The 12179-nt window shown below is 38.6% G+C and overlaps 1 protein-coding gene across 1 annotated transcript; it reads left to right on the top strand.

Annotated features, from left to right (window-relative positions):
• Positions 1-11046: 11046 nt before the first annotated feature.
• Positions 11047-11919, top strand: LOC112200232 (disease resistance protein RUN1-like). Its single transcript, XM_024341259.1, has one exon. The coding sequence runs from the start codon at positions 11047-11049 to the stop codon at positions 11917-11919; it is 873 nt and encodes a 290-aa protein (XP_024197027.1).
• Positions 11920-12179: the final 260 nt, after the last annotated feature.

Below are 12179 nucleotides of genomic sequence, written 5' to 3'. Positions count from 1 at the left end.
CCCGTTCTTCAACTACATCCAATTGTATAAGAGCATCTTTAGCTAAAGTAGCTAAAAAGTCATTTTGGCTAGCCATTTTAGAAATACATCTGCATCAGTGCTCTCTATTCTAGCTAGTTTTGAATTTATATTATTTTTTAAATGAAGATTAAATAGTTTAAATACATTTATATGTTATATAAAATAACTCAATAGGAATGTTTTAAATTATAGAGAGTCTCATCTCGCTCTATATATTTAGGAGCGAGATAGCTAAAAGTTATAATAGAGAGCCACTTAGGAGTCTGGTGCAATAGTTAAAATATATAAAAAGCTGAACATGCTCTCCAAAATAGCTAAGGAGCAAAAATAGAGTCTGCTAAAGATGCTCTAATGACAATTCTAAAGCTTAAATAGATCAAATTCAGTTATTCCTTCGAAACATGAGAAGTCCTCAACTATTCTTCTTCCTCCTATTCATGGAATCAAGTATATTGAGTAATTTTGATAAGGGGACAAAATTGGAAGTTCGATGGTGAAAAATATTATTGAAGGTCTAAATACTAAATTTAGAGGTATGATCAATAGAACCACCCATATATTTTTCCTTTAGCTACAATTAAAAAAAAATTGTTCCTTTCTTCTTCTTCCTTTACGACCTTCACCACATTGGGATTTCTGAGCACACTTCCCACATGGCCACAAACTTACAAGTCGCACCATTTTCTTCTTCTGCTCTCTCTCTCAATCGAGTTGTCTCTGTCTCTCTGTCTCTCTCTCTCTCTCTCTCTCTCAAATCTTCACCATAGACAAACACCATGAAAACCCAGCAGCCTAAGCTTAAGACTTGGCTTTTCTCTGCTGGGTTCTTCGGCCATTGTATCGGAACAGTCCTCAGCCCCACCATGCCTCATCCTCTTTATTTTCCCTTTCTCATCCACACAATCATTAATGCCATTTGGTGAAAACCCTTTATTATTTTGTAGTGGTTGATCATTTGGACGAAATTTCATATTTCGGTCACAAACTTAGTCAGCATTATTAGTGGCAAAAGCTCACTCACACCTGGCAAACATGAATCTTGTGCAATGCATGTTTCCATTTTTTTTTAGAAAGAAACACCTTTATTCAATACTAGAAAGATTACATAATAATGGATGACTGGTGGTGGACATAAATTCCACACTGTCCTCCTGAAAAACAACCTAAATAACATCTGTGAGCCAAGCAGGCCCAACCCCTAACCACCTTAATTAATTGCCCTTTAATTCGGGCTACAAAACGAAACGAGACCAATCCCAAGAGTCACCGTGAATTCCTACTACCAACAACAAAAACAACCATGTCACCCTCTTCGACATTGTGTCTTTAAACAGCCAGACCACGTGCAAGGGTAAACCTCCATTATATTGACAATAAGAAACCACTGATAATACTACATATAGTCCTCAGGAATGACGCCAAAATAATGGCTCATCAATCAATCTAACCCATGAGTCACCGTACCTCTTTGTAGCCAATCTCAAGAAGAAGAATACGCCTTCAACATCATGATCCAAAGCCACCAAATTACGTGCAGGAGCTCCTCTCCAGTACCTTGACCACCAAAAAAATACAGAAATTCCATGAAGTTGATACCATAACCATAACACCATTGTAGTACTAGGACCCCAAAACCCTAACTCGATAGAGAAGGGACTGAACTAACCTAAATAAGAAACTAACCTGAAAAAATAAATCCTAATGCAACCCACAAAGAAAGTAATATGATCACCATCTGTAGAAAAGCCATCAGTGGACAATGAAGAGTCGCCGCCACCGGATTGGTATCTGTACCAGTAAGTTCTCCCGCACCAGATCTGATCTGCAGAGAACACCCCATAATGGAACTACCATGAGATATCCACCACCATCCTAACCAAACCCACCCCGAGAACGCCCCATCTAATCTGGACAACATGAGAACACCCCATCCAATCTGGAAAACTCTAATCCAACGTGCCACCGCCGACGTCCCTCAAAACAGATAGCCATGGATCATAATTGCTTCTTCTTCATCATGAAGAAACCATCAACCACCCACTCGGATGTACCACCATGCACCGGTGAGGCCAAAGGCCTGTGCTGACACTGGGGTGCCACCAGAAGGGAGTACTAGAGAGAAAACTAGAAAAAACCAAGCCATGTGCAAAACTACACTTTGCTGAGAAAGACGGAGCAATAGAAAGAGTTAGAGATGTCGTTACCCAATGCATGTCTCCCTAGTTATCTGTTTTGTGCGATTAAATCTTTCTTTGATATCAAATTTTATTTGGTTCTAAAGCTCTGTTCCCGTTTTGCCAATCTCTGCAACCCGTCAAAGTCCATAGATTCAATCTGGATACCTTGGAAGAAGGAAAAGAGAAGGTTTTTTCCATCTGGGTATTCATAAATCTGTGTTCTTATTCTGGGTTTTAGGGAAAATTTGAATCTTCAAGATTTTTCTCATCAGGGTTTTGAGAAAAGTTTGAAACGAGAAAAGCATCTAGGTTTTGGAGTATTTCTGACCCGTTTACCCACCACCAGTCGAAGCCCGACTCCGAATCATCTTTCTCCTCAACCTCACAAAGCTTCACCGAGTGAAAATTTGTAAGGAGCACGAGGTCAGGTACAGTACGGACCATTTTCCCACGTGATTACCATAGACTTAGGTATACATACATACATACATACCCTAATTAACCTAGGCAGCCCACCTGATCACTATGGGCTTCTTAATTATGGATTTTTTCCACCATTCAACTAAAGCTAATATTCAATTCAACAAGGCCGGCCCTGAGGGCTGCCACCTGAGGCGGTCGCCTCAGGCCACGGGCCTCTGTCACTATTTTTTATTATATAATTATAATCTTCATTGAGTTGTTATATATTTTTCTTCGCCTACACTATAAAAGAAAATGTTGTAGTTTAGCGGTAAGGGAACCTAGTGGCCTTGTTTTTGAAATATCCCACCCAGGTTCAATTCACAGTTTGTTAAATTCACTTTGCCCATCTTTTTTTGTTTTTTTTTTGTTTTTTTTTTTTTTTTCTGGTTTACTTTGCTTTTTCTTTTATTTTTCTGGTTTCTTTTGGTATAATCACCTTTAGTTCCTTTTCTTTTTTATGGTTACTAATGTATATGAGTTTAATTTATTTTACCCCTTATAATTTAAGAAAACAATATACAAGTAACTATGTAAGAAACTACTATATGAAAAACAAATTTCATTAGTGAACAAACAATAATCGAACACCCATTTATGAGGCCACATTTTTACTATTCACCTCAGATGTCTAAAACGTCAGGCCCGGCCCTGAATACAATCCCATATAAAACTCATCGATTTAAATTGGATTTCGATTAGCATTTTGATTTTTCTGATTGAGGGATGGATACAAATGTAGAGTAATGAACATCCAGTAATTTTGAGAGACTGGATTAGCATTTTGCATTTACTTAATGTTTCCAAATGCTAATATTGTTTTTGCCGGTTATTTTACATTGCTAAGTTTCTAACTCATGTTGTAAAACAGAAAAATTTTTGAGAGAGAGAGAGAGAGTTTGGACACAGAGAATCAGATTGTGTGTATTCATCTCACCGTGAGGGGGTTTATATAGGAGTACATGATGTATACAAATAGGCAACGTTTAATAGCAACGTCAATTACTCCTATTCACAATCCTATCAATCACTAATCTATAATGAAAGACATATGTGACTCTCCATCTATTTACATGATATTAGCCATAATTATTTACAACACTCCCCCTTGGATATTTCATGTCAATACTGTTGCCTAGGTTGAGCGCTTCTAAGTTGCCTTGTCAAAAACCTTGCCAAGTAATAAAAACCATGTGGGAGAAAAACAACCTTGGTCGAAGGAGAAAAAGAGCACAACGCGCGTGAATGTGGAGTAGTCGTATCACAATAGAGATAAGCAAAGTCTTCTTATCAGCATCATAAGTAGAAAGTATGTCTACGAGAGAGATGCATTAGAGTTGCTAACCAAAACCTTGCCCGGTAAACCCAGTGGAAGAAACCCGTGGTCGAAGGGAAAAGATGAGCAAATGCATATATGTCAAATAAAAGCATCTTCAGGATGTACTATAATTGGGGTGACCATGCTAAAGATGTGCCTCGTTAAAACCTTGCCAGGTAACAAAACCCAGTGGGACAAAATAACCCTGGACGAAGGACAAAAAGAGTACACGTGGTCAAGTGGGTATGCTTCAGGATACTCCCCCTGATTTCAACTCCCCTTGAAAATTACAAGTTAGGTAATTCAAATAGTTTACGTAGACCAATATCTTGAACATGCGTCTGGAATGTATACTTTGGTAGTGACTTGGTGAAGAGGTCTGCATGATTGTCTTCAAATCAAATCTGCTTAACTTCAATCTTCTGATGCTTTTGTTGTTGCTAATTGAAGGAGAACTTCGGTGCAATATGTTTGGTGTTGTCTCCTTTGATGAAACTCTTCTTTATCTGCTCTATGTAAGCAGCATTATTCTCGTAGATAATGGTTGGTTCATCAGTGGTGGAATGCAGTCCACATGTGCTTCGAACATGCTTTGTAACTGCTCTTAGCCATGTACATTCACATACTGCTTTGTGAAGAGCTAGTATCTCAGCATGATTCGAAGAGGTAGCAGTAAGTGTCTATTTCATAGACCTCCAAGAAATTGCAGTATTCCCAATGGTAAAGACATAACCAGTTTGGGAACGTGCCTTGTACGGGTCTAATAGATAGTCTATATCAGCATATCCAATAAGGCGAGCATCATTCAGAGGATCAAGGGGGTTTGATCCATTCCTTGATGCGTAGGGATAGTATAAGCCCATATCCGCCTTCCCTCTAAGGTAGGGAAAAATGTCTTTTATGCCATTCCCGTGGCGGTGTGTTGGCGCAGAGCTATATCTAGCTAACAAGTTCACATCAAATGGGATGTCCTGTCTAGGGCATTGAGCCAAGTACAATAATGTGCCTATTGCACTTAGATATGGGACTTCTGGCACCAATATCTCTTCGTTATCATTTGCAGAACGATACGGTTCTCTTTAGACTTCAGACGACCATGGGTGTGCTTGCTTTTATCCTCATTAAAGCATCTTAACATCTTCTAGATGTAATTTGGTTGATGGACCAAAATTTCATATGCACTTGTCCTCGGGCTTCAGGTCGAGACAATAATTTGTTTTTCCAAACCCTTTCATCTCAAATTCCGATTTCAGGTGCTTTGCGGTTTCCTTGATTTCTTCAAGAATATCAATCAAATTCATGTCTTTGACATAGACCGCACAATTGCAAACCCGAAACTTGTTTCCTTAATAAACACGCATGGGCTTAGTTTATTATTCACATATCCCATCCCGATCAAATATTCACTTAGACGGTTATACCACTTCCGTCTAGATTTTTTTTTCAATCTATAAAGTGAATGCCTCAAAGCTAATGGAGAGCGTGTTCCGTGGTCTAGAACTATTTGCATCGGGTATCATAAGTCCTTCAGGAACTTTTATGTATATCTCTATATTGTGATCCCCATATAGATAAGCTGTGACCACATTTATATGCTGCATATTCAGTTTTTCAGAAACTACCAAACTGATAAGGTAGTGGAACGTTGTGACGTCCATTAAGAGAGAATACGCCTCCTCGTAATCAATCACAAGGCGTTGAGAAAATTCTTGCGCCACTAGACGAGTCTTGTGTATTACAATCTCGTTTTTCTCATTATGCTTCCTTACACATACCCATTTAAATTCTACGGGTTTAACATGGGGAGGTGTGGGAACAACAGGTCCAAACACCTTTCTCTTTGTCAAGGAATCTAATTCGACCTGGATTGCTTATTTCCCTTTTTTAGCCAGTTGTCTCTTCATTGATATTGATCAACAAAGCAAGGTTCAATTTCATTGCTTGTTATAGTTTCGGTGGCCACCGCAAATACAAACACATCATCGATGATGATCTCATTCCAATTCCAAATCTCACTAAATTTACTGAGATTTCTCTATTCTTGGGAGTGGGTTCAAATGTTGGAGCGTCCCCCAACATAGTCTCTTCTAAGACATACTTATAATCCGGATTTATCTCGTGAGATGAATTGGTTTGAGATTGCGATGTCAAGAGGATTCGTTTATGCCAAGTTTACCCTCTTCTGGGGATAAGAATCCTTCGAACCTAATGGTCTACCTCGCTTCTGGGCAGGGACATATGACTGGTTAGCCGCCATGGTCGTACCTCGTCCATCTGGGACGACACATCCTACAGAGACGTCTATCCTTGCAGGCACATTTGCAGCAGGTATATATGATCTCGTCACTTTTGCTAGATTAGAGAAAATGTCTGGCATATTGTAATCTATACTCTATAGATCTAGAATTGTCCGCACTTCACTATTTTCGTGCAGTTTGGGGATCAAGATGAGACATTGTGGGGACATTCCATGTTAATTCATGCTGTTCATCAGGAACGGTGACGTTCTTATCTCCCCCTAACAGCAGGAAGACTGTCTCATCAAAGTGACAATCCGCAAATCTAGCGGAAAAGAGATCGCCTGTCAAGGGCTCTAAAAAGCACATAATGGATGGGATGCATAATCGACATATATGCCCATCCTTTGTTGAGGACCCAATTTTATACGTTGTGACTGCACAATTGGTACGAGGACTGCATACCCAAATGCCCGTAAGTGCGAAACATCAGGTTCGTACCTAGTCACCAGCTGTAACGCGGAGTAAGGTTGGTAGCAGTGGGCCTCAACGGGACCAACATAGCTGCATGCAAGATTGCATAGCTCCATGCATAAATTAGAAGCTTGGTGAGCATTACCAAGATTCTATCTTCGAGATCTTGGGTGTGAACATAGGGAACTAAATGTTCAGCATCAATCCCAAAGGATATGCAATAATCATCGAAAGACTTCGATGTAAACTCTCCGGTATTATCAAGTCTTATGGACTTTATGGGATAATCCGAGGGGCGAGCCCTCAATTTCATGATCTGGGCAAGAGTTTAGCAAAAGCAACATTTTCTTGCAGACAATAGTGTAACATGTGATCACTTTGTCGATACATCAACCAAAACCATTAATATTTAACTGGTCCACATGGTGGTTGGATATGTCCACAAATTTCCCTTGCATTCTGTGCAGAAAAATGGTGGTGTATGTACTAGTCTTTGCATATGATGGTCTAGTATTAAATATTCTTAACGAGTATGGCATAGTGTGTCATTATGTACAGGACCCTTATTCAGAAGGGGATGCACCTGCGATGAGTTGAGGATATAGTGCATCATACTTTGACCTGGGTGTCCCAAACGGTCATGCCATAGCAAGTAGTTGCTTGAATTAGTTAGCTTCTAGCTAACAGATTTCAATTTCTCCAATGTACGCTTCTGGCCACACACTCGGAGGTTATGCAAAGATATTCCACTCATTTTTCTCAGTGGTTTCAATGTGGTAACTGTTGATTCGAATATCCTTAATACTCAATAACGTTCTTCTGGAACGTGGAGAATATAAGGCCTCATTAATGGTAAGTTCAGTACCATTGGACAACATAAAGTAGGCTTGGCCATAGCCCTCTATCAGGTTGGATTGCCCTAATACGGTTGTCACAGAGGTATGAATAGACAATAAGTTTGAAAAACATCTCCGATCTGGGAGTATGGTGTGCGTAATAGCACTTTTAACCAGACAACAAACTTCCCCACAGAATAAGTCTATTCATTTATTTAATTCAATGGATCACATGTATAAATAAGTTTATTGAATTAAATATATTCGAACATAACCACATTTCTATAATCCAAAATGATTGAAAACATAAATCACCAAAAATAATCCGAAGATGTTTCATTCATTAAGATGAAATAGATATGACACAAGGGACCAACTATACCTATGTCTTCGAGTTCTAATTCTCGGTATGTTCAGTAACTGCCTAAAAATTCATGATCTCTAGTGTGGAATCGATAGAAAATTGCCCTTCAATAAAGTTGGTATTTCGAGTTCCGCGACCGGCATAATACTCATCTACTGCTTCGGCTATCGCACAACAGGTGCGGGACCAGGAGTCAATTCCTCCACATCGATAACAAAGATCATGCTGATTCTGGTGGTAGCGGGCCAGACCAGTGTTCCTTTCAACTCGGGCTTGCTGAGTTATGGCATCATGGTTCCTACCACATGGGCCTTGGCCGCGTGGAGCCTTATTACATGGCCTCTTAGGCTTTGGCCAAATGCCAGACGGTCATATGGGCTAATTTCGTTCTGCCAATCATGTCGGTCATCTGATGGTGAAAGTGCTCTTCCAGAGCGACCCAAAGAGTCTGTATATCCTCTTCATCGGATACTCAACTTGGAGTTTTTATTCCATATGTTTCCTTTTTGAAAATTATGGCACTCATATTAAAAGTCTCAATGACGACATTGTTAGCATTGATTGTTGATCTCATCTTCTTTGCAGTCAGATAAATTTTCACATCTTGAGTTCACTTTAGATAGTTTCTTCTGGAGACCTCCAAAGCAACAAAGTCAAACATGTTGAGATTTGACATTTCTTACAGGAAAGGAACAAATAATATTAGTGCTTTGGGTAATATCATCCATAATCAAGTAATGAGAACTTCAAGTTCTATAACATGGTATGAAAAATCGGATTAGACATGTAAAATCTACTAGTTTTATCATGTGTGGTGAATTTATGAAGGAAACTTCAAGTTTCTTAAATGGCATTATCGAAACTACAAGTTCGATTTATGTATGAACTGCTGGTTCATCAGATACCTGCATTTTCTACACATATATTCTAATGCGAAAATTTGGCAAGTAACAAAATGATATTGAATAGAGCAAATTGTAATAATATCTCACAAATCGGCTAATTGGAAATCACAAATCAATTGAGATATTAATTGCATGCTAGTAATATAACAGATTAATTATCACACAATTATGTGAATAAATGCTTCTGGCAATTAATTACACATATTAAATATGGTGAATCTATTTACAATATCAAATCATTTTTCCTTTTATTTGATTTTGCTGGACCAAAGGAGTGGGTTTGATAGTGAAGCCTACTGGGCTTAGTCTGCAAGCTCGTGACCTAGGCTTTCATGCACTAGTCAAAGAGTATGTGAGGCCTGCTGGGCTGCTTGGTCCTGCGCAGGGAGAGTGGGCCTGTTGGGCTCAAACTGGTCTGCCAAGGAATGAAATGCTATTAGTCGACCCTTTTAGTAGCTCCAATTGAATACGACCAGGTAAGGAAAGATGAGGTTTAGGTGGAGTGAGGCTCACTTAAGTACACGACCTCATCTGAACCTTGCCTAGACATCGCATCCAACTGGATTAGCCTAGTTGGAGAAGATTCATAACCATTGTTATGGCAACACGTGGCGAGTTTCTGTGCTAGCCTTGCACCTTGGGCCTGAGCTTCTGGCTCGGATTTGTTGCTGTGACTTTGGGCTTGATTTTAGCTTCTGACTCAGCCACATTTAATATTCTCAATTATAATATAACCAAATTCAATATATGTTATTAAATCGTAATGTAAATAAATTAATGCATCGGTTATGTACCTAAGGAAATGGGTTCAAATCCCATTAATGCTTCTGGCATTTTGTATAGGTAATACATTTGGGCAAATGCTTCTGGCATAATGTTAATGTAATTATCCCGTAATAATTTAGCCCATAATGCTTCTAGCATAAAGAATTATAATAGCAAATTCAAATTTGTGTAAGCAAAAATTAAGCCCATAATTCACGCAATACACAATATTCAGATGTAGTAATAAAAGATACATTGTGAAATTATTATGGCAATTGTTTTGGATAAATGTCAATCAAAACCAAAACATGAATTGAATCAATTGATCAATCACCAATTAAATGGAGTTGAATCTGCTTCTGGCAGTATTAATATTAAATGGTGGTGATAATTACCAATGGGCCATAATGGCAGAGTGGACAACATGCTGGGCTGGTACACACTGTGGCTGGGTTCGAATCCCAGAAATAGTAGATTTTATTTTTGTTGCATGATTGATTGATGCTCTCTAGTTGTGAATTGGTGCTAGTGGACCAAGTGCTAGAAATAGCTACAACCAAAGTATCCTAATTTTTTTTTTCTTTTCCAATCAAACAATCCAAAACATGAACAGGTATATATATTCCAAATAAAACAATCAGAATTTAGGGTTCATGCATCATGGAGGATTTTTCATGTTCAATCAATAGGCTCAATAAGCATGAATATAAAATTAGATTTTGGAAAACATTACTTGATGAAGAGCGGATGAATCTTCAATTTATATATGCAGAACTGAAAAGGTTGTCTTCTCAGCCAATCCAAGAGCTATTCACCTCTTTTGGTAGGAAATCCCGAATCTCAAAGCTATTCGATCCAAATCTTAGAGCTAGTCGTGAACACGGAGCAGATTCTCTTCTGAACGGCTCCCACTTCGAATGGTGTATAGGTCTCAAAACGATTCCAATAGGGCTGAAATTTGGAGGTCAGATAGAAGAGGCATAGATGAACAACTTTGATGAAGGAAAGATTTTGATCTGAGGTCCTGATCAAGAGGTTTCGGGGAGTGCAAACAGGCTGCAGCTGGGGAAGTTTTTTTTTTCTCTGGCTAGGGCTTGGGTTAGAGTTTCGTGTTGATAACATGTTGTAAAGCAGAAAAAAATTTGAGAGAGAGAGAGAGAGAGAGTTTGGACACAGAGAATCAGATTGTGTGTATTCATCTCACCATGAGGGGGTTTATATAGGAGTACATGATGTATACAAATAGGCGACGTTTAATAGCAACGTCAATTGCTCCTATTCACAATCCTATCAATCACTAATCTATAGTGAAGGACATATATGACTCTCCATCTATTTACATGATATTAACCATAATTATTTACAACAACTCACAATTTTTTCTAAATTTTCTCAGACATCAAACAAAACTAATTGAGGAAATTGTTAATCATATACTAAAGAAGTCTGTGTATACATCTTCAAGTGTTGACAAGGGCTTGATAGGAATGGAGTCCCGCATTGATGATTTATTAAGCAATTACATATTTGCGCAGCTTGGTGGGGTGCGTTTTATAGGGATCCATGGCATGCGGGGCATAGGTAAGACAACAGTTGCTCGAGCTATCTATGATGAAATTTGTCAGGGTTTTTACCAAAGCTGCTTTCTTTCCAATGTTAGAGAAATGTCTAAAAACAATGGCCTTGTTTCTCTACAAGAAAAACTTCTTTCCAGTATCCTGATGGCAAAAGTTGAAAATATAGAGGATGAATACACAGGAGCTGCTATGATAGATAGGCGGTTGTGTAGAATAAAGGTCCTTGTTGTTATTGATGATGTGGATCAGTTGTCACAATTAGAGAAATTGGCTGGAAGTCGCAACTGGTTTGATCCAGGCAGTAGAATTATCATAACCACCACAGATATTCAGTTGTTAAAGGGACATGATGTTGATGCTACGTACAAGGCTTATGGGTTAAACTGTGATGAAACACTGCAACTTTTGAGTTTGAAGGCTTTTAAGAAGTGTTCCCCACCAGAAGATTATTTGCAACTGTGCTACCATATTTTAGGGTATGCTCAGGGGCTTCCGTCGGCTCTTGTGGTTTTAGGTTCTTTTCTATTTGGTAGAAGCACTGATGAATGGGCAAGTGCAATAGATAGGCTAAAGAACACACCAGATAAACGCATTATTGACATGCTTCGGATTAGTTTTGATGGCCTGGATGAAAAAGACAAAGAAATATTTCTACATATTGCTTGCTTTTACAAGGGGAAGGATAAGGATCAAGTGACACAAATACTAGACTATTGCAAGCTAAACCCAGTCATTGGTTTAAGTGTTCATCACTATCTCCAACAACGAACTGCCGATGCATGATTTGCTACAAGAAATGGGTTGGGAAATTTTTCGTGAACAGTCTCTGGAAGAGCCAGGCAAACGTAGTATATTATGGTCTCATGAAGACATCAACACTATGCTGAAGAGAAATAAGGTAAGAGTGTGATAATGAAAAAAAGATAAGCATGTTCTTATTTGTGTTCTGCACTTTAATTATTGTGTACAAAAAAAATAAGGTAGATTTATTTGTAATCTGCTTAGGTCTTGGTATTCTTTGTGTTCTGCACTAAAGCTATTAT

The sequence above is a fragment of the Rosa chinensis genome, chromosome 1, assembly GCF_002994745.2.
Source record: "Rosa chinensis cultivar Old Blush chromosome 1, RchiOBHm-V2, whole genome shotgun sequence".
Taxonomy (NCBI): Eukaryota; Viridiplantae; Streptophyta; class Magnoliopsida; order Rosales; family Rosaceae; genus Rosa; species Rosa chinensis.
Note: the sequence above shows the minus strand (reverse complement) of the source record. Positions and strands in the feature narration are given on the sequence as shown.

Bases quoted from the DNA above. Each gene is read 5' to 3' on its own strand.
- LOC112200232 (XM_024341259.1), top strand. From the start codon at position 11,047: ATGGAGTCCCGCATTGATGATTTATTAAGCAATTACATATTTGCGCAG.